This window comes from Asterias rubens, chromosome 10, assembly GCF_902459465.1.
Source record: "Asterias rubens chromosome 10, eAstRub1.3, whole genome shotgun sequence".
Lineage (NCBI taxonomy): Eukaryota > Metazoa > Echinodermata > Asteroidea > Forcipulatida > Asteriidae > Asterias > Asterias rubens.
Window position 1 is genome coordinate 13,530,206 of NC_047071.1, and position 24,133 is coordinate 13,554,338.

General features: G+C 38.9%; 1 protein-coding gene across 1 annotated transcript; it reads right to left on the reverse strand.

The window, feature by feature from the left end:
- Positions 1–419: 419 nt before the first annotated feature.
- On the reverse strand, positions 420–23,470 carry LOC117295683. Its single transcript, XM_033778394.1, has 6 exons — positions 23,183–23,470; positions 16,314–16,365; positions 8,992–9,150; positions 8,141–8,299; positions 2,731–2,840; positions 420–2,050 (listed from the first exon to the last, which is right to left on the reverse strand). The coding sequence occupies exons 1-6, from the start codon at positions 23,468–23,470 to the stop codon at positions 923–925; spliced, it is 1,896 nt and encodes a 631-aa protein (XP_033634285.1). The 3' UTR covers positions 420–922.
- Positions 23,471–24,133: the final 663 nt, after the last annotated feature.

The following is a 24,133-nucleotide window of genomic DNA, read 5'->3' on the forward strand; positions in this document are numbered from 1 at the left end:
AAGGCCCACACTTCGTGTATCATAACTTCTATATAAAATAACAAACCTGTGAAAATTTAGGGTCATCAGAGTCTGGAGAAAATCACGGGAAAACCAACCCTTGTTTCTGCACGATTCGCCGTGTCATGACATGTGTTTAAAATAAAACCGTAATTCTCGATATCGAGAATTGATATTGTTTTAATGTTTTCTCAAAAAGTATAGCATTTCATGGAATAGTATTTAAAGAGAAGTCTTTCACCATTACCTTCTGTAAACCCTGTAAGTTATCTGTAAATCTGTAAACTTTTACTTTTTTTTCTGTACCGAAAGTGTCCAATGGCTTTAAGGTGATCCCCTGGCTGCCACTTCCCAGGTTGTACTCAAAACTTGGGTGTGATCCCTGGCTATAAAGCATTTAACGGTTGTATGGCTTCTGACTGGCACTCTGAACAAAGATATTGACAGAATAGGGAGACCACGAACATAGGGCTAGACAGCTCAGTTCGTAGAGCGCCGGCACCTTAATACTGAGGTCATTGGTTCAGATCCCCCTCTAACCAACTTTACTTTTTTAAACCTAAAATCATGTTTTATCTTTAGTAGAATTAGCGTAGTCTGTCTTAAATCAGAAATGCCCAATTACAAAAGTTTTCACTCAATCAAACTCAGTGTTTATCAATTAAATCATACACATCAAGTTAAAGGAAAATCTTGAATTTATGTCAATAAATGTTCTTGATAAGCAAACAAAAGATATTGTTTTAGGCAGATATCAAGGAGATAATTAAAGACACAGTGTCTCCAAAACAACACATCTTCAAAATTTGAAGATAAGAATAATTATTAAAAGACTGATTTCTAAAATCTATAAACCATAGGCCATCGGATCATTACCATAAAGATTGGTAGTGTAATCTTAACAGCTTTGGTTCTCCTTCGGTTATAAAACATCCTCATCTTTGCTTCGCATTCGCCAAGACGATGCGGATGAAAACAATGGTTGCCCCGACAACCCAAGACGGTCTGGTACCTCTGAGATGATAGGCTTAAGATCGTGGTTGGCCCTAGAACGGACTGGTGAGCTGTCTGCCGCCGCACCTGGTAGTCTGCCGATTACAGCATGCCCTCCGGGGTGTACCTTAGAATTGGGTATCAAATGGGGTTGAGGTGGCGGGGCGGCTGCCGGTAGCGTGGACAAAAGCTTGGTTTTTTGAGGCTCCGCCTCCACTCTCTTTCTTTGATTCGTCCGACCGTAGTACGTCTTGGCGCGGTTGAATTTAGGAGGTTGAGGCATGACGTTCTTGTCTCTGGTTGCTGCGAGTTTCACGTTTGTGGAACCAGGGAGACCAATTTGAGCTATTGGTTTCATGCCCCTAACATTATCCCCTGATCCGCTATTAACTTTCCTATTCATCTGGACGGATACATGCTTATGAATTACAAAACGGTCTTTCTTTTGCGCACTGTCCGTGGATTGCTGCAAAGGATTGCTCCAATCGAATGCTGTCGTGTTGCTCGTCGACGCCATTTTCAACGGTTTGCGATTTGCGACCGGCATTGTTTTAGATCGCGTGATGAGTGTTTCAGGTCGACGGGTCTGCCGTTGACTCGTCTTTAAAGGTCTGTCGTCTTTGACGTCTTTCCGCCTTGCCCTTTCTGGCTTCGCAGTCTCAAAGGCTTTTCCAATCGCTTGGGTTGGAACAGAGGAAGGAGCAACAGACATATCAACAAAGAAACTTGTTGACTCTTGTGTTGAAACCATCTCAGTCTCTCCTTCGACTTCACTATCCTCCCTCTGGAAAACTACTCCTGTAGTTAAAGTCCCCTCTGGATTAACAACAGCCTGATCCTTATTGTCTTCTTCTAGTTCTTCTGAATCGGAATCCATGTCATGGTCTGATCCCTCGGCCTCCATCGGTAGGACACTAGGGAGAGGGGTCGGGGCGTAGAACTCGGCTAGCGTCAACCTGGTACCTTCGCGTCTTATGTAGTCTCTCGACTTAGTCTTTTTGTGTTTCCTCTCAAACATTGGTTGTTGGGAAGCGGGAAGGGTATCATCAGGGTTAGACTGTATGGATTAAACAAGGAGGATGAAGAGTTGCAATTGAAAATGCACATTATAAATGTAATGCGATCAAGTGAAATGAGTCATTTGTCTTATCTCGAGTTAGGACAAGTTACTCTTCCTAACTTGGGACTAGCCTTAGGTTTTGAATATCTTCTAGGACTAGTCCTAAGTGAGGACTTGTCCTAGCTCTTTTTGGAATCGACCCCTGGTATTTTTTTTGTTACATTTAAAAAGAGCATAATCTATGTTTTAAAACCCCTTAAACCCCATGTTGGTACCATCTTTGTTTTAAAACTTGTAAAAGTAAAAACACCAAGAGATGTGAGAAAATAAAACTTAGGAAAATGGGTTCAACTTTGGCATTTCTATTGACAAAAACAGTTTGAACATGTCACTGGCTGGTTCCTCCATACAGATGTTTTTGAAGCTTGGAATTGGGATAAAATATATTGAATTCTTGAGGCTTAACATTTTAATTTAATCGGGAATATCAAATCCTCTTTAAATTAATATTAAAATTTGTATATACCTACTTGATGATTGTCTTGTTAAGGAAAGGGGCTGGGTGGTGGGGTGGGGGGGGGGGGGGTGGTTGTGACTATTAATATGCATTAGTTTAGAAGGGTTTTGAGGTAGGGGTTAGGGGGAGTGTGGTCAGAGGGTTGCATGAAATGACTCACTTCTTGAGGTTGTTGGATGTCTACATTCTTAGATGCTGCCTCCATATCCTCCAAGGAGTCACTGTCATCATCTTGCTCATCTCCAGACTCCTCTTCAAGAGGTTGCCGTTCTGTGTGTGAAAACAAACACATACAAACTTTGCGATCAAGATATAACACTTGAGAAAACTTCACTTCAAAGACATTCTGAGAAAGGTGTTCTGACCACAATCTCATAGCAACATGTTTTATTTTTTTTATTTAGGCTTTTTATTCAACTTTGTGTTGTTGAAAGAGTAGTAGTTACAAATTTTAAACAGTAAAATCTGAATTTCTTGAGAAGAAAAAACAACAACAACAACAACAACATTCAAGTTTTCATATGAAATCTTATGTGGTACGAATGTCTTTTTTGTATTCTTTTACTAGTAATGTTATAGTAACATGTTTTTATACTCTTTCTTTTTGCTTAATCTTTTTTTTAAATGTACTAGTTCTAGCTGAACTTCTTGCGAAGAAAAAACAACAACCACAACAACAACAACAATAAAGCTTTCAGATAAAACCTTCCAAGGTACGGAAATCTTTTTTGTAACATCAATAAATGACTTGTTGATGATGTTATTATTTTATAACCAACTCGTTTGATGAGAATAACTTGATCATCTTTGGTCACATTCCCTGTGTGCAATACAAACAACAGATATCGATACTTGATTCTGCTAAAAAGGGGCCAGACTAGTTTATTCCTGAAGAATCACTTTGAATGAAGGGAAAGCCACAAGAACCAAGAATGATTGATTTTAATAATTTCTACAATGATACAAAGAGAATGAGTTTATGAATAACACTCATTTAAAATTTGGGTCAACATTGAGATGACATATTGTCCTAACGTTATGAATGATCTGTGTATAGTGATCTAGAAAACCACCTAATGGGCCATGAATTTACATCCAGTTACAATATTATACATGAAAATGTGTTCAGAAATATTGTTTAAATTAACAACAGGAAATGTTTGATCTTTTGCTAAAAGTTGTTAACTAATGCATACACAAATGAAAATAACTTTACAAACTTTGCTTCTTAAAAAACAAACAGCTAACCAACCAACATGACCCATGTTATAATGCAACAAGATGACCCTAGAAGAGTCATTCTTAAAGACTGACCAGTTCATACTTTCTGCAAAGAATTTGACGTCACAGCTATGTTTTTGCTGCAAATGTTCCACAAGAGTAAATCGCAGGCAGGAGAGCACTTGTTGCGCATTGTTTTTTGCAAATTTGTGAAGTCTGTTGGCCAAACGCCTAAACTACTAGGGACCAGTCAAAATTCTCTCAAAGCGGTCCGAGGATGGCTAGTTCAGTGTGAAAATGCATCCCTAACATGAATTATGGACAATTGCAAAAGTTTATTGACCAGTGAAATGACAAGCTGACTGTGGTCCTGCTGGCTAGTTAAAGACACTGGACACTATTGGTAATTGTCAAAGACCAGTCCTCCCACTTGGTGTATCTCAACATATGCATAAAATAAGAAACCTGTGTAAAATTTGAGCTCAATTGGTCGACAAAGTTGCGAGATAATAATGAAAGAAATAACACCCTTGTCACACGAAGTTGTGTGCCTGCGGATGCTTGATTTTGAGACCCCAAGTTCTAAATCTGAGGTCTCGAAATCAAATTCGTGGAGAATTACTTCTTTCTGGAAAACTACTCCACTTCAGAGGGAGCCATTTCTCACAATGTTTTATACTATCAACCTCTCCCCATTACTCGTTACTAAGTAAGGTTTCATGCTAATAATTATTTTGAGTAATTACCAATAGTGTCCACTGCCTTTAAGAGCAAACCCTGTAACATAACAAAAATTTGGTTGCGCATTCCAAGAAAGTATGAACCGGGCTTAACACCTTTGAGAAAGCAGGGTTCAAAGTGAGACCACAACCAGTATTGACAATGTGATGGGTGAAAGTATGTTAAACAACCTCACTTTGGAAGAGTCGGGTCCAAACCTGTTAGCAGGAAAATATAAGCTCAAAACAGAGAGTAGTTAATACTACGTAGCTTCAACATTTTGATATTCACTAAATTGCTAATAGTCGATACGAACAAGTCAGTATCATCCTGTTCGTTTTCTCTCATCTCCTACTGTAAGACTTTCAACATTAATCTTTGTTGTGGGTCGTGGGTTTGAATCCCACCCGATTAACATGCCTGTGATATTTTTTCACAGGACTCAGGAAAAGATGGGTAAAATACCAAAACAATATTCTTATCCCGATGCAAATTTAACTTCTCTTATATTATCGTTGTGGTACCCACTGCCAAAACATAGGATTCGAACTGCCTCTAGCTACCGGGCAACCACGGTAGTCTAGTTGGTAAGACACTGCTCTAGAATTGCAAGGGTCGTGGGTTCGAATCCCACCCGAGTAACATGCCTGTGATATTTTTTCACAGGACTCGGGAAAGTACTGAGTATACAGTACTAACACACATCGGTGTATGGGTAAAAAAACAAAATAATATTCTTTATCCCCAATGCAAATTTAACATCTCTTATTAATCTTTGTGTTTACACACTTAATTGAGACGATTCGAATTGAGGTCCACTGTAAGCAATTTATTCAGTCTAATTCCAGATTTCTAGATTGTTGTCAAATTATGGTTAAAATGTTTTAATAGTCAAGTAACTACATGTAACTATAGGGGAAACTGACTGGATATATATTTTTTTTAACTAAGATTTCTCCATCATCTTCTTTCAGGTCCACAAGTTACAAAACAAAGGCTCTTGGCTCCTTGCTTTCATTACCAGAAGATTTTACTAATAAAAATACTGCTAAATAATACTAAAATGATCTAAGTAGGATTTGAAACTTTGCATGGTGGAAATACGATATCCACCCCAGCTCATTTAGAGATAGCCATTACATGGTGTTCCCACAAACCTTTCCATAAAATATAATCTGATACATAATACCATCACATGATGACAATAAACTGACTGCACTGCAGTATTATTTTTACAATCCAACATCATCTGCACAAAATTCATAGCAATCTGTGTAAGTACCACATTGGTCTCTTTAAAGGCACTGGACACTATTGGTAATTACTCAAAATATATATTAGCATAAAAACTTACTTGGTAACGAGCAATGGAGAGCTGTTGATAATATTAAACATTATGAGAAACAGCTTCCTCTGAAGTAACATACTTTTTTAGAAAAAAAAAATGTAGTTTCTCACTCAAATATTTGAATCTAATCAGGCCTGAACATATATTAGTAGGAATCTGAAAGCACACAAACTGTGCAACAAGGGTGTTTTGTCTTACATTATTCTCTTACAACTTCGATGGCCAATTGAGTCAACATTTTCAGAGATTTGTTATTTTATGCATATATTTGGCAACACCAAGTGAGAATACTGGTCTTTGATAATTACCAAAGATGTCCATGCCTTTAAAGCTAATTAAACCAAACCAACCTACTACACTTTATATCAGTCAGCTCTCACTTTTTATACTAATTATTTTTGATTTCCAAATGCGAAAGAAAGTACCCTAAATAGGTTCGAAAAGTTTACTCTACCCAGCATTGGTATGAAGTGATGGAATAAATTAACAAGAAAGCTAAAAAGATTTTTACTTTTGCAAAGATTTCCAATAGGTCATGGATTTGTATTACTTTTATTTTGAACGAGAGATCACCCAACAACATAAGGCTGGATGGGCACTTCAAGGTGAGGGCTACTCTTAACTGATTTGGGCTATCGACCAAAAAACAACTTCCGCTAGGGGCATGTTGCTACGCTACTCCTAGGGCTGAAACATGGTTACCCCCTTCACAGTCCGTAAGGATGTAGGCATGGATATCATCCACTGTAGGCGCCTGGTTGGTTGAGCAGAATGCACTACTTTCCCAACTTTTTACGAAGCAATTATGTTTAAGTGCATGGTCAAGGCAAAGTGTCACGACCGAGATTCGAACCCACATCTCTGCTGCTGGATTAATAAGTATGATAATAAGAGGACTAACTTTACGCTCCAACCAAATCTGTGTGTGACATTGTTGTTGTTGTTGTTGTTGTTGTTGTTGTCTTTATTCAATATCTGACGCCCAATAAGCCTTTATTTATATTCAACAAGTCTTTGTATTCCTTTCAGTCTACCAACCCGCATCATTCATAGCTTTAGTGGTAACATTGTCGCTGACACTACACCTCCCCCCACCTTCAATTCATCGGTAATTTGGTTTTTTTAAATCCCATAAAACAATGCTTGATCCAAAGGCCAGCAGACTGTTCAAAATCTGTAAATCCCATCTTTCTTTTTTCCCCATCTTTTTTTTTTCCCCTATCGAATTTACCCCCAGATTTTATGCGAAAATCTCATGTTACTTACAAGTTACAGTTAAAATCCTACTGAAAATAAAGGGGAAGTAATACAATTCTACAGGCTTCCAACCGTACAATCCCGGCCAAAATGCTTGGACCATGTGAAGCTAATCATACCCTCCCCCGTTTTCCCTACTCAATGTGGTTTACCCCAGCTGGAGCAGAGACCGCGCAGAGAAAGAGCCAACATTGAACGGGGGCCGGGAGCCTCAGGAGCGGGGCCCAAAAAGAAGTTGTTCAGCCTAAAAATTCTTTCAAAATAATCCAACGTAAAAGAGTTGGCTGTACAAAATTTAAGAATGTGCACACACAATGAACATTCATTGCTTGCAGAGTATGGTGTACATTTGTATAAAGAAAAGGGAAACAAAAAAGAAGGGAGAAAAAGTCTTTTGGCTACGGGGGGGCCCAACGTGACATGGCCGGGATTGTAGTACCATCGTTCTATCCAAATTTTACACAATTTTAAACCACCTTCATTCAAACCATATATACTCTTTGAAAGGCGATCCTAGTTTTCCATTGTTCTATCCACAAATTTAACAATTTTAAAGCACCATCATTCAAGCCTTTACTCTATGAAAAGCACACCTAGTTTTTCATCACAAATTACACAATTTTATAGCACCACAAGCCTTTAATCTATGAAACGCGAACCAAGATTTCCATAACAAATTACACAATTTTAAAGCACCATCATTTAAGCCTTTACTCTCTGAAAAGCGAACCAAGTTTTCCATAACAAATTACACAATTTTAAAGCACCTTCATTCAAGCCTTTACTCTATGAAAAGCACACCTAGTTTTTCATCACAAATTACACAATTTTATAGCACCACAAGCCTTTACTCTATGAAACGCGAACCAAGATTTCCATAACAAATTACACAATTTTAAAGCACCATCATTTAAGCCTTTACTCTCTGAAAAGCGAACCAAGTTTTCCATAACAAATTACACAATTTCAAAGCACCTTCATTCAAGCCAATACTCTTTGAAGTAGAAAACTTAAAGGGACCCACCTGGTCTACCAATGCTTGCCATAGTATGCCAAGATCCGCAAGCCACCTTAGCCACTGAATATCCCGCTGGGGCAACTCTCCTAGGTGTCGTTTGTTTCGCCATCGTCGGGATCGGTATCACGTGACTACTCTTACCCCACATGTACAGAATCCCATCACCTGAATGAAATATCAAATAAATATAATGCAAAATAAAGAAATATCAAGCAATAAACCACAAGGGAAACTGAGTGACTGGGTAGATTTTTTTTAAATCTGAATTTGAAGAAAGAGAAACTTACTTGGGCGGGGTGGAACTTGAACCAATGACCTCCAACCAACGACCTCCGACACGTTCATCCGGAGGTCGTTGGTTCAAGCATGGTTCAAGTCCTGATCCACTCAATTTTACTTTGCTCAATCCTAAAATGCAAATAACTAAAAGCACTACATACAATGATCTAAGTTATACAATTTGACCCCCAAAAAATCATACTTTTCCACATGCTTTTCCTTTGCAAAACTTGACATAACCTTTAAAAGGGAGGAAATTTCTTGCAAATTAGGTAAAGTTAAACAAAGAATGAAGTTTTATGATTTAAAAAAACAGAGACCGCTGTGAATGTGTCACAACCAGGACCCGAGCCCGCACTCTGCTGATCAGATTCACTAGAGCATGAGGCTCTTAACCAGTCGGCCTCAACAAGCCAATACTTTCCCTTTAAAGGCTTTAGCTGAACAAATTTCCAAAGTGATTAGTGGACATAATTCAATCATACGTATACTTCTCATAGGCCTACATATTTTTGAATAATCTGAAATATTTATCATGCCCTGACTACACACAGACAATCAAACATAAAAGGACAAACCTGTAACAGCAGCAGTGTATGAATCTCCGCATGCAACTTGTGATACTTTGGGCAATGCATCATGAGATAGTGGATTGGGGTCACGCAGGTATAAGACCCTTGACCCATGACCTAGTTGACCTTCCGTCCCTCCGCCCCATGTGTAGACTGTTCCATTGGCTGTTGAAGACAGAGTGAAAGAAGACAAGTTGAAATATAAACTTTATCGCTGAAAACAATTCATCTCTGAAGCACAAATTGCATCGTCTTTATGTCCCTAAACATGACTTGAAACATTTAAATAATTTTCCCCTGCACATGCCTTTGAAGGCATTGGACACGTTTGGTAATTGTCAAAACCAGTTTTCTCAATTGGTGTATCCCAACAAATGAATAACATAACAAACTTGTGAAAATTTGGACTCAATTGGTCAATGGAAGATGCAAGAGAATAATGACAGAAAAAAACATGTCGCACCAATGTACGTGCTTTCAAATGCCTAAAAGACCTCTTTCACAAAAACAATGTTTCTTCAGAGGGAGCTGTTTCTCACAATGTTTGATACTATCAACAGCTCTCCATTGCTCTGCTAATAATTAGTTTGAGTAATTACCAATAGTGTCCAGTGCCTTTAAAGAATGGTTCATATTGCACATCTTACAAAGATCACCAGACACTCATTTCATGAGTTAGAAATGAAGACCATATTTAAGAAGCTTCTCAGTAAACCCAAGCCCTCGTTGCTCTGAACGAACATCCCTCTTGCGTCCTTTTAAAGTGTATGGTTCTTACTGCCCCAGAAACATTGCAATTTTTAGCTGTATCCTTTGCCTTTAAAGAATGATTCATATTTCTCATTTTACAAAGATCACCAGACAATGATTTCATGAGTTAGAAATGAAGACCTAACTCAAGAAGCTTGTCAATAAACCCAAGCCCTCGTTGCTCTGAACATCCCTCCTGCGTCCTTTTACAGAGTCTAGTTCTTACTGCCCCCAGAAACACAGTCGTTTATAGCTGCATCTTTTGCCTTTGTAGAATGATTTTTTATTTTTATTTTTATTTTTTTACATATTACAAAGATCAACAGACACTCATTTCATGAAATAGAAAAAAAATGTATTTAAAGACACTGGACACTACTTCACAGTTGGTGTATCTCAACATGCATAAAATAATAAACCTGTGAAAGTTTGAGCTCAATCGGTCCCCGAAGTTGCGTGACAATAATAAAAGAAAAAACACCCTATTCACACAAAGTTGTGCGCTTTCAGATGCTTGATTTCAAGACCTCAAATTCTAAATCTGAAGCCTCGAAATCAAATTCATGGAAAATTGCTTCTTTCTGGAAAACTACATTACTTCAGAGGGAGCCGTTTCTCACAATGCTTTATACTATCAACCTCTCCCCATTACTCGTTACCAAGAAGGGTTTTACGTTAATAATTATTTTGAGTAATTACCAATAGTGTCCACTGCCTTTAAGAAGCTTCTGAATAAACCCAAGCCCTCGTTGCTCTAAACAGTCCTCCTGTGTCCTTTTAGAGTCTATAGTTTATACTGCCCCAGAAACATCGCCATTAAATAGCTAGAAATTAGCTATTACAAAGCAGGTAGATAGCAGCATCACTTCTATTACTATTTCTTTGTATACATGTAAATAGACACTAGCACCCTTTGGGGAGCCTGTGGAGTTATATGGGGAAACCGCAGTGTATCTTTAATGCCCTGAGTTAACAAAAGTGTATTATTACAATGGAACAAAATAATAAAGGGGCGGGGAGCCAGACGCACTGGCGAATTTTAACCACATATTAAGTGTTTAAGTAAGGAATATTATTTCATGACGCCCAGAGCTTAAGATAATAGACAAACATTCTCCACTTCTCGTGCCCCTGGTTAGCGGAGATGGATGGTGTGTGGAGGGGAAGGAAAAAAAGTGTGTGCGTTGTAAAATAAAATGAAATTTGAGGCTAATTTGAAGAAGCCATCAAATGAGCTGACATGTCAAGTGAAATTAGATGGGAAGGAACAGGGGCATTGATGACTGGTGTTTAAGGATGTTGGTATAAATTAAGATGTATTTTCAACAAACAAAACAAACGTCAAAAGTTAGTTTTTTCAGTGGTTAGCTCTTGTTTCAGTAAAAGCCTAAAACTTTAGAATAACTTTAAAAGTATATATATTTTATTATTATAATCAAAATTTAGAGTTAATTTTTAAGTGGACACAGTGTATTATTTGTCGACCTTAAAAAGTTAGTTTTTCCAATATTTAGTTCGTGTTTAAGTAAAAGACTAAAACTTTGAATATCCCCCCCCCCCAACAAAAAAAAATTAAATAAATAAATACAAATAAATACAAATAAATAAAAATATATAAATAAATAAATAAGTAAATAAATAACATTAAAATAAAAACAACAAACTTAACATTCTATCAAATAATAGACAAAACTTACTCTTTTTTCAAACAGTTTTTTAATATATATTTTTTAAATCTTCAATACCGACACTGACAAAGATTATACCCGGCTCTAGTCATCGCAAAATAAAAACAAATTTTGTTCCACCAACACAGCAGATCCAATTATTGCGACTTCAGTAAAAATGACGCATACACCGCTTTCATGTGTAAACTCTTGACAATGTTCCCAAACATTATATTACAACCTGCCCTGAGCCTAACATAACACACAAATATCTCTAGCCATTTATCCCCTCATGAACAGGAACTCTCCACACAGCCAGGACGAGCGAGAGAAAGAGAGGCGGGAAGGAAAAAAACGCCACAATGGCTGGAGAAGAAAAGTTGGGTGAAGAGTAAAGCAATTAAGTATAGAGAGGAGTAACCAGTGCTAAGATGATTCTGGAAGCAGTCTTGTAGGATTCTCTTCTTTCTGGATTGGTTTAAAGGCAGTGGACACTATTTGTAATTACTCAAAACAAATATGAACTTAAAAACTGACTTGGTAATGAGCATTGGAGAGCTGTTGATAGTATAAATCATTGTGAGAAACACCCCCCTCTGAAGTAGCATAGATTTTAAGAAAGAGGTAAGTTCTCATTAAAATATTAAAAGACTTCGAGCCAGAAGTCTTTTATTCTTATCTGAAAGCGCACAAATTCGTCCAACAAGGGTGTTTTTTCTCTCATCATTTTCTCGCAACTTCGATGACCAATTTAGCTCAATTCTTCACAGGCTTGTTATTTTATGCTTATGTTGGGATACACCAAGTGAGAATACTGGTCTTTGACAACTACCAAAGGTGTACCTTCCCTTTAAAGGCACTGGACACCTTTAGTAATTGTAAAAGTCCAGTATTCTCACTTGGTGTATCCCAACATATGCATACATAACAAACCTGTTAAAATTTTGACTCAATTGGTCATCAAAGTTGCAAGAGATTAATGAAAGAAAAAACACCCTTGTTGCAAAAATTTTGTGTGCTTTAAGATGCCTGAGAAAAGGCTTCATACCTAAGTATTTTAATACTGGAGTGAGAAATTACCTATTCCTCAAAAACTCTGTTACTTCAGAGGGAGCCGTTTCTCACAAATTATTTTTAGTAATTACCAACAGCATCCCCAGTGCCTTTAAACTAGCCACAGACAGCTTCAAAACATACACCGTCAAAAAAAGACATTCTGCGAGGGATCGAGTGAAGACAATCTCGCGGGGAGAAAGAGCAGTCAACTCTGGCAGCCAATTAATGCTCCAACGACAACCAGAAATAAATCAAACCACACTCCTGGGTTCAGGAAAACTAATATCATCGGATTGTTTTTTATATTTATGGCCGCAAAATCTTGGGGGGAAAGTTTTTTTTTTCTTTTTTTCGGGGGATGTTTTGTGTGAAAGGGTTATTTAGTAAAGAGCTCAAATGAAATGAGGAGATTTTATTCCACACTGAAGAAAAGATGAAGAAGAAATAAATCATTTTTTTGTAGAATTAGAATCTCAGAGAGAACGGTTCAGGAGGAACACTGATGCCACGTCCTTAAATTAAATCTTTATCACTATACCTAATTGTGAGTGCATGTGAACTATTGAAGAAAGTTTTGCACCTGTTTTCTGTGGTATGAACAACATCTGCACTCTACAAAGAACCACCCCTTCTTGTTTAGAATAATTATACCTCACACTTTACTTTAGTTCTTTTCATAATAAGTAGGGCCTAGCCACTCAAGAATATGTAAAATAAAAGGTTCAACAAAATCATCTGAATTATTTTGATTCAGGATTATGGGTATATCTGCAGGATGTTCGGAATGGAGCACTAATTGGTGACGGTTACCAGCTTTCACAAGCAGGTGGTTTATGCAAGGAATATGGCTTCATGCCACATACCGGTACCACACCAAATTGCCAAAGGGCATAATGCTTGGTCCTGAAGTGCCCCAGGGCACAATGCTTGGTCCTGAAGTGCCCTAGAGCTTGATGATTGGCACTTTTTCTTTTCTTTTCAATCTTTGATGTGCTTGAATATCTGTCAGTTAGTTGGAGATATTAGATCACTTCATTGGGGGGAAGTTGTTATTGCATCCGATTCCTGCTTGTTGGTTTAACAATGACTAATATAGATTGATATACATACAGGGAATATCCCTATGCAAAAGCTAGCATATTGGGCCAATATGCACAAATTGCGTGCTGATATACGCAAATTTTGACTAGTACGCAAATTTCGTATACATGTAGGTGCTTTTTTACATAGTCTTGAAACATAGGAATTTCTAATCATTTATTGCTGATATTTGATAACCAGGCATGGGAAGCCACAGCCTCGGTTGCCCCTTGTCGTAGCCTTGGTGCCCCTTCAAAAAAGTTTCCCATAGACTTTAAGATTTCCCCAAAGGAAGTACCTTTGCAAAATATTAATGGCCTTGACCTCTAAAAGATGAAATTCCATGCCTGGACAACTGCTGTTATTCAAATAAGGTTTTCAACAAAAGCCACAACTTGATCTAGAGCGCCAGCTCATTAATCCGGAGGTCGTTGGTTCGAATCCCACTCTAGCCAATTCTTTGTTCAACCCTAAAAATCAATATAATATATAAAAAAAAATATTGGTGGGCATTTATACCACAGGTAATTTTTGTTGGTAAACAGTTTGCAACAGCTAAGGGCCGTGTCCGATTAGGTGGCTACAGCTACTACATGTAGGGCTACGGCTAGCTTTCCCTGTCATCGTGTGTAGATGTATAGGACATCCTTAGCAACACCTTTAGCAACAGCCGTAGCCGTAGCCGTAGCTGTAGACGCCAATTCAAAAACGACCTTATTCTATTTCACCAGTTTAAAAAAAGCAGCTAGAAGAATAAATATTTGGTTTGTGGTAACACCATGTGTGTATCTACTTGCCAGGCAGAGTTTGTTCTTGAGAACTGTCTTTCTTTATTCTACTACCGCGGAGTAGATTGGTCGGGTGTTCGGGAGACTTCTCAGTTCTGAAAAGAACTGTCCTGCTTGTTAACTATTACCTGGGCGGATGGTATAGAAAATAGGCTTGGACTACTACTTTAGTTTAAAATCGTAATTAACTGTACTACCGCGAAGTCAGTTCTTAAAGTTGTCTTAAGAAAAAGTTGTCTAAAACCACACCTCCTCCAAATATCATATCAAGACTACAATCCCTATACACCTTTACCTGTTCAATCGTCATGACAATACATCATAATGATGTCAATGAACTCTAGTGACCCCTAGAGGCAGGGACTGATCACCTTTGTGCCCCGCCCCTCAATGCCCTTTTGGACTTTAAAAGCAGCTGTTTTTTTCTAAGTGTAGACATGCTCAGTTGGGCCAATTTGTTTGGTTGGCTAGTGGAGGGCAAGTAAAAGTCATGCATGAAATCTACAAAGCAGGAGGATATGTTTATGGTTGATCAACCTTTGAGTTTAGTATAAAAATAGAGGAATAGAAAATTTGGAAAAATATGGATCATTTTCACAATCAAAAGAGATGTGCTTTGGTTGAGAACTTTTGAAAAAGAAAAAAAGCTCAATAGACAAATTAGCCCTTTAGTCTGAAAGTTGGAAAAAAGGTTAAGTTTTTACCCCCAAAATTTGAATCTGGGAAACATTTCTGTTGGATACGTTTCTCAGATTGTGTCTTCCTGCGTGTACATAACCGCTCCCGATATTCAGCTACCACCTTTTTTTAAATGAAATGTAATGTTCACAGGTTACTTTCCCTGCTTTATCAGCATTTATAAAGAATTAAAAACAATTGAACGGTAACAAAGACCAAAGTTATACTTTCCCTTTAACTATAAAAATGCAAGCTAACTACAAGACATTTTGTTTGTCTCATCCACTACAGTAATTTTCTTGTTCTTTTTCTCTTCATATTTTGCGTTTAACAGGAGTAAAACATCACAGCACAATATTTTTTCAAGAATGAATTCTTGAGAAAGGTGGACTGTTTTACCTCAAAAGACAAATATTCTGCAAAAATCAGAACCATTCAGAATAATTTGCCATTAAAATGAAAGGTATCTGTTCGTTTGGTACACAGAGACACATTGGTCATTAATACCCAATCGTAATACTGACATTTATTGATTTCAAGTGTCAGATTCTAATGATCCTTTTTTTCAAACATTTTATACCCACAACACCTCAAGTTCTGAATTTTCTAAATCATGTTTATAATCAGTTCCAGAAGTGTCTTGTACGAAAGATAATTAATAATTATAAAGAGATTTTATCCAGCCACCTGAAACAGACCCTAACAGATCCGATTGGTAGTTGTTGAGGTCTTCATAATATACGAAGACTACAACAGCACCGACTGACTTACTACACTAATATACAGTCCAGTCACGTAGTACAGTTTAAACCGTTAGCGCAATCGACGAGGCCCAGTATTACCAGAGGTTAGCGACACATTTCAACGGGCAAGGGCGGGACGTAAGTAGGTTCAACGCCTTCTAGAGCGGCGGGGAGTGAGGTGTGAGACGAAGGAAATAATGGCTATTGGAAAAGTGTCCGGCAAAGACAGCGAACAAAGCCTGGAAATACGGGTCTGGAATGACAATAGATAAAGGAGGCTGTTGCACGAGTACCTGCGGGCTGAGTGGGGACTTCTCTTACCCCCATCTAGGCTAGGCCTATAGCTCTATCCCGAACATAGCACGACGAAACAAATCAAGTTTTTTCTTCTTCTTAGCAACACGGGGGCAAAAGAGGATACTGTTAAATGCTGAAGGGGGGTAAGGGGGTCTGAAGATTTGGGACAACAAAGACCAAAATGCAAAATTAATTACGCTTGGTTTCTAATAACAAGGGGGTGGGGGGGGACAGGGGGCGGGGTACTAGATTTGAGAGTAAGCACTCACCTGCATTTGATACGCACGTATCCTGGGGATATTTCAGACTGGTGCCATTGCACTACTACGGTGTGTATAAGATTAATGCCAAACAGGTTCGTGGTTGAAGATTTTCTAGAGCAATGATGTCGGGAGAGAGACACAGGCTCTATTCGCCCCTTACCCCTCACCCTAACAAACACCGGGGGAATTGTCAATCAATCAAGTCATGACAGTAATGTCTGCCTCCGTTAAATTGATGAGGAATTTAATGCTTCGCAAAACTTAAGGGTCAGAGATGGGGGTTTAAAAACACAAGTGCAACTTAAATCATTAAGTTTGACGATGGTTATTGGTTTTGGATGAAAAAGGATGGTCTAGAGGGAATATCTATAGGAAAGAGTCGGGATAACTGATTGAAAAGTAAGAGTCTGTTTGTCTTAGAATAAGTCAAGTTTTCATTCCCCCGGTGTCTATCAATCCATCGCTTTAAAAAATGCCATGTGTTTCTAGTCGGTCTAAATCAACAAACTTTCTACAATTTTGATCGGTACTTCAGAGGTAATGTAACCTTTTCAAGATCCCAAATTATGCTCCTGGGTGAAGCGAAGCACGTCATGGTTAGGCCATCTTAGACAACAACATAGTGTGCATGACATGTATTCAAACCAACATCATTGAGGTTAGATTTTGTATCCAGAGTGAATTAAACCTTTTTCAACATGTTGCCTTGGATCGGTCGAGTTGGTCTTTGAAAAGCGTTCTGTAACCGTTTGATGTAAAATGTATATGGTTAGAAAGATATTGTAAAAGTAGAATACAATGATCTACACAAATATGCCTCGAAATTGGGTGGTTTTGTTTTTACCCTGTCGACTAACATGGTCGGCCATTTATGGGAGTCAAAATTTTGACTCCCATAAATGACCGACCGTGATAGTTCGCGACGTAAAAGGAAAACCGTGCAATTTCGAGTGATACTTGTGTGGATCATTATATTCTACTTTTAAAACATCTTTCTAACCATATGCATTTCATAAAAAACGGTTTCAAACGCTTTTCAAAGACCAACTCGTCCGATCCAAGGAAACGTGTTCCTTTAATGAATCAAAACTCAAAAACTGTTCATTCATCTTTGACGCAGCGCTGAGATAACTTCATCAGTTTTTTTCAAATTTGTTGTTCATAAAATGGTCACAAAAGGAAAACAATTCTACACATGATTGAAGCTGTGCAAAGTCTACCCAGCACTATCTGTTCTAATGTAATTATCTTGCCAAAACTTGCTGCAGTGTGAGATAAAAAAGGGATACCAAGTTCCACAAGATAGAATAGTATGGAAAAATAAGATTTGTATCTCATACTACCCAACTTGCCAATAACAATATGATTTCAAAACAATATGATTTCAAGGCCTGTTTACTCATAACAAGGTAGCTTACTGTAAAGTTGTCTTCAAGTTCCAAAAATGTAAAAATGTATGGAACAATAAGATTTGAAAGGCCTCCTACTACCTAATTTGCCAAGACTGAAAAATATATTCCAAACAAGGTAGTTAATAAAGTTCTAAAATATAAAAAATGTAAGGAACAATAAGATTTGACGGCCTCCGACCCTAATTTGCCAAGACTCAAACGTCTTCCCTCATAAACAAGATAGTTCACTGTAAAGTTGTCTCTAAATTCTACAAGTTGTCTTTAGATTCTACAATGCAAGAATGTGTGTAACAATAAGATTTGAAGGCCTCCTACTACCTTAATTTGCCAAGACCGACACATTACTTTCTCCTTCGTAACAAGTAAGGTAGTTTACTGTCAAGTTGTCACCAATTTCTAAAATGTAACAAATTTACAACAATCTTTGAGGGCCTCCTACCGAAACATATTCCCTCATAACAAGTAAGGTAATTTACTGTAAAGTTGTCGTCAAGTTCCAAAAATGTAACAAATGTATGGAACAATAAGAATTGACGGACTCCTACCCTTATTTGCCAATACTGAAAACGTCTTCCCCCATAACAAGGTAAACTTGTCTTCAGGGTGTTAATCTTTTTTTTTGAGCCTCAACAAACCTTTTCTGTACTCGGCGATTCCGTGACCATTACCTTAAGTTCAACGCCCCCTACATTCCTCCCACTCACACCTTCCTTGAAAAGATAATGTAGATTGGCTAAGTGGTTTGCCATCCTCAAAAAAACAAAAAAAAATGCATCCAAACTTTGATTCTATCACCCCCCCCCCCCCCCCCCTAAGAGTTACCCCTCAGAATGCCTCGGAGAAAATGACCAAACAGTTTTAGTTCATCGTGCAAGAGGTTTTACTTTCAGCAGGTAAGGACTGCAACCAGTCTAGGTGCAATAAGTGCCATTCTCAAAAAACTGCGTCCAAACTTTGATTCTATCACCCCCTAAGAGTTACAACTCAGAATGCCTCGTAGAGAGTGACCAAACAGTTTTAGTTCGTCCTGCAAGATGTTTTTATAGCAGGTGAGGGCTGAAACTAGTTTAGGTGTAATAAGAGCCATTCTCAAAAAACTGCATCAAAACTTTGATTCTATCCCCCCCCCAAGACTTCACTCTCAACCACCTCAGAATACCTTGGATAAAGTGACCAAACAGTTTTAGTTTGTCTTGCAAGATGTTTCTTAGCAGGTGAGGACTGAAACCAGTCTATGTGCAATCAAAACCATTCTCAAAAAACTGCGCCCAAACTTTGATTCTATCACCCCCCCCCCCCCAAGACTTTACTCTCAACCACCTCATGAGACTACCTTGGAGAAAGTGACCAAACAATTTAGCAAGATGTTTTTTTAGCAGGTGAGGACTGAAACCAGTCTAGGTGCAATAAGAGCCAGAGTAGACAGCTGTACCTGCCATCTGTTATGAAGCTATACGGAGGGGAAAAAAATGCGGCACATTTTATGATGGAGAGAGTGTGTGAGAGAGAAAGGCGGAGTGGGCGGATTTTGTTGCATGGGTTCTGCACCCTCAAGTGCAGTGACTCAGACAATAGTCAGTCAACCCATCCATCAACAGGGGGCTGGCATCCTTAAAGGAAACCGTTTTTCAAAAAAGTTTTGACATTCTTTAATTTGGGGAGAATGAGTTTGGTCAGATAAGTAGAATACATACTCCAAGCCTGATACTTCATGGAGGCAACGAAGGAGATTGCCTCCATGCCCCCTGGTCATTGCCTTTGTGCCCTTGAAATGCTCTCTGGTAGAAATGCACAATTGCCTCATAGGGCGCATTTTACCAAGGAGAAAATGCCTCGGTGTCCTTACCCCCCCCCCCCCCCCCCTTCAAAAATCAAAACATACAGGGCTGCACACTTTATTAAAGGAGTTTTTGTGAGTGAAGTCTTTTCTTAATAAAGAATGAAACAAGAAGTGATGCCTAGTTCTTATGTTGCATGCCTAGCAATATCACACAGTGCACATCATCGGCTTAATGCTATAAAGTCGTTAATTGCAATTTACATATTCCTCATAGTCTAAAGGTTAATAAATGAAACATATATATAGGGGGCCTAAGTTTGAAAAAAAATAATCAAAATCCACAAGTAAATGTTTCTCTTGACTACACTTGGTGTCAGCACCCCCGCTGAATCTCCCAAGTAACCCCAAAATCACGACACCAAAATCAAACACTTTCGACTCCTTCTTTAAAAAGTTTAAAAAGTCAGCAGTTTTGTGACACTTGGTTTGGATTGACATCATCACATAGGGTTCTTGATACTACACTAAGGAAAGGAAACATGTACCATGACTAAAATAATAATTTAGTCACAAATAAAGATACAAGCTTAAGAAATGGGGGGAAAAATCACTTTGTAAATCATCATTGATAAGGTGGTAAAAGGCAGTGAGATGCTACTGTTTCCTAGACCCAATTTCATGGTTCTGCTTACTGTAAGCAAAGAATCCGCGCTTACGGAAGCAGGAAATTAAGCACTTACGCCAAGGGTATTTTATGGGCTAGCAGGAATTTGTTTGCCTATGTGGTCGGTGAACTCCACGTTACTAAGTATTCTTCGCTTTGATCATAAGCACAGAATTTGGCAGTAAGCAAAGCCATGAAATCAGACACTAATTGCTTAAAAGTAAAACAGGGTACATGAAATTTGTTTAGTTACCAAGCACAATCTGTGGTCTTGATGAAATGGCAGTATGTAAAACATTTTTGTATGTATGTGTGTAATTAGTACCTCACCACGACTTCAGAGATCGGCGGTTATTTATTTTTTATTCATTCAAGTTTTTAGGCAGCTGGTTACCCGCCACTCTAGCTGGTAGCTGATTTAGCGTACCTCAACAACAAACGTCCTTTAGTTTGACAAATAATCCACAGCTTCGTTCCAATTCTCCCCTGAGTTTGGAATCTAACATGATGATTCTCCTGGCGACCGGATCAAATGTTCATCTCAAATAAACCAGACCCTCGTCAAGTCCGTTCCCTAGCCGAACCAATACCTGTCTACATGCTTAATCATCTCCCACCCTCTCACAAACATGACAAACTTCTTCTTGGGATTATACGAGGGACACACAACTCTCCCAGGAAAAGTCACTGACCACAAAAGACAACACCCACACACAAAAACACAAGAAGCTCGGCCCGGATGAAAAAATAAAATCACCGTGGAACCTCAACATCTAAAACAAATGAAAACCGACGAAGGCAGTCTGGTCAGACACCCTGTTCTACAAACAAGAACTCAGCACCACCAATCATTCCCGCTAACCCATAGATACCTCCCCGCCAAATAAAAAAACCTCTTCTTCTTATCAACTGCCCCTGTCATATTTTGTTTTCATTCTATCATTCAATCGTACTGTTGCTTACACAACGAGCTCCACTGCAGACTTGTAATGATTTCGTCCCGGAAATAAACAGCAATAGCAGAACGATGCGGCAGTCAGTCGCAGCTAGCCGCAGAGGTACATGTGGATATACTGGCCACACGTCAAGTGGGCCCTATAATACTGAATATCGGTCTGACATCAGATTGATGACTTTTGTTTGCCCAACGACGAACATTCTGTTTGGTAACTCTTGGCCAAAACAAACGTTGTGATTATCCCAAGTGAGGCGTATTTTGTTTGAGCTCTAAGTGGGACCTTTTAGAGGAGTCAATACGAGAAGAGGACCCAAGGGGATAAAGGGGGGGGGAGGGATTCCTGTTTGTTTTTAGTTGTACAAACCTAACTCTTGAAACACAAGGGGGGACAAGTTGAAGGGAGACTTTTTTTTTCTCTCTGAAATCAACAAAAACATCCTTTTTATTTTCAATTAAAACAGAGGAATCCAGGTTTACAGAATTACAATATTTTTGCAGGGTATCTTTGCACTTAACAGAACAAGAAATATCAGATAAACAAAATTGCTTTCAACTGAAGCAGAGATCTACAAGGCAATGTTTTGTATACATTTGAAAACTATGTTACCATTTTTTTTTTTTTTTTTTTTAAGCAAATATATCACTTGAGAATTTGTATTATTCAAATGAACCAATACAGTACCTATATCCAATAAATAGCTCTATTCATTTGAATGGTAAACACTACTATACTAAATAACATGGAATTTGTAGCAAAGTGGCTGAATAAGATTGGTTGAACCTTCCATAAGAGACGTATTTAGTTTTAGGCAGCTTGAGTATGATTGGTGGAAACTTCTATCAAGGTCCTGATTGGTTGACAGTTTTACTGAACTTGAGCATGATTGGTCAGAACTTTTATCAAGTTCCCGATTGGCTGACTATTTAATAAGCCTCAATATAGTTGGCTACACATTTGTTAATCAAGGATCTGATTGGTTGACAGTCTACTTAGCTTGAGTATGATTGGTCAATTCTTGTATCAAGGTTCTGATTGATTGATTGGAAAAGTCTTTTATTTCTTATAATATTTTAATAAATCTGTCCATCAAAGCTGGAATAAGTTCTTAAATTCTGCTGAAGATCTGCAATGAAATTTTTGTTGTGTTTTTCATATTATGGCAATGAATGAACAGTGTAGTACAATACGTGCAATGGGAGGATGGTTAAGTGTTCTGCAGCTGATTTCACGAAACACTAGGATTAATCCTATCTCAAGTTAGGACGAGTTACTCATCCTAACTTAGGATCAATCTTAAGGTTGGCATGCTACAGTGCAGGGCTCGTCCTAAGTCCTAAGATTAATCTTAAGTTAGGAAGAGTTTGGTGAAATCGACGGCTGGCCCAACAGATTAGAACACCAGACTCAAGCTCCGGTGTTTCTGATCAGCAGAGTGTGGGGTTTGCATCCAGGTCGTGAAAATTGTGTCCTTCAGCAAGACATTTAACCCATTATTGCTTCGTCCTTCGGATAATATGTAAAGCCGTATGTCCTGTGTGTTGTGTAATGCATGAAGAAGAACCCAGTGCACTTATCGTAAAGAGAAGGGGATGCCCCGGCCCAGTGTTCCTGGTTTGACTGGCTGCATTTTGGGCCACAGCACCTTGAAAACTATTACATGGTGCTATGTAGAGGAATAGGTCTCATGATTCAAAACAAGGCTTGCAGAAAAAAAATACTGAGTGCTTTGAGAGGCCCATTGGGTGTGATAAAGCACTATTAATAAAGAACTCAGTATTATTCTTAGTGGTGATCATGGAGGGGGAGGGGGGAGGGGGGGGTGATCTGTTCCTGTTAGGGTTCAGATAGAAACTTTTGAGTGATACCAGGCAAGTTACAGTGGGAAAAACTATACTGCACTACATTTATTGCAACATTCTGAGTTTTGGAGACCATTATGGTAACATGTAACAACCGTGACTCTTATTAGGTCAAATGAAACGGTCTATTTAAGACCATTACTGTCAAAAGCCCTGCGAGGAATCTGCGATTCACTTCACAGACACGACCCTGAATCTTACGTGACATACAAAATGGCCGACGACCATACTGTCCAAGCTGCGAGTAGAGGAATCCGATTCACTAAACAGACATGACCCTGATCTGACGTGAGAGACAAAATGGCCGACGACTGCCATACTGTCCAAGCTGCGAGTTGGATTTTCCCAGCAAAAGGGGCCGCAGGAGAGGGTTGTGAACGGCCTGTACGGCGAGATTATGGGATAGCGCTGCTGAAGGAGTGTATCTGTTGTCATGGCGGCCCATATGAGCTCGCTCGGTCCGTCTACTTGGCCTTTTGACGATACCATCACTAAATCGCATCACCTGACAAGCGATCCGTAGCCTGGCCAATAAGCCGCAGGGATGCTAATTATGCCTTTCGGTCTTGAAGGAGAAAAAAATGGAATGCAATCAGGTCGCGAGGAGAGACTACCAAGCTCACTGACTTCGCCATAATAACCACCCACACAGACGGCAAAATAAGAGCTGTGTATACGCTAATGCCCAGCGCGTCTTAAAAGACGATTTTCGCGATGAGGCTGCAAGCATTAAACCTTGACATTCGCAATGAGACCTGGAGGTAGCGGCACAAAGCCCCGATACCTTACGAAGTGAACAGCTGTACAGGCGATGACAAGAACCCACGGCTAATCTGCAAACCAAGGCATGTCATTCCCATCGCTCGCTTGTCCGATTGGCGAAAAAGGGGCCCCCACCATAAATGCATTAGCGCACTGAGAAAGAGGCCGAGAGAAAAAAAAGAGGGGTGTGGAACTCGAGAAAAAGAGTCACTGGTCGCTGGCTTCTGGGAGTGAATACCATTTACAAATGACTGCTTTTCTAGCGTGGGGGAAAGACTCTAAATAGGTCCACCAGATGCCAGGGGTTTGCCAAAACGGTTTTCACATCATGACACAGCTGGATGCTGCCACCACAGACGACACGCTGCTCACTCCGGGCCTCTAAACCCA

What these genes read in the sequence shown, in the direction of transcription:
- LOC117295683 (XM_033778394.1), bottom strand. Translation starts at nt 23,470, where the DNA reads ATGGTATCGTCAAAAGGCCAAGTAGACGGACCGAGCGAGCTCATATGG. An exon ending in TACGTGCGTATCAAATGCAG is followed by an intron (nt 9,151 to 16,313) that starts GTGAGTGCTTAC and finishes TGTCTTCAACAG; the next exon opens with CCAATGGAACAGTCTACACA. An exon ending in ATACACTGCTGCTGTTACAG is followed by an intron (nt 8,300 to 8,991) that starts GTTTGTCCTTTT and finishes TATTTCATTCAG; the next exon opens with GTGATGGGATTCTGTACATG.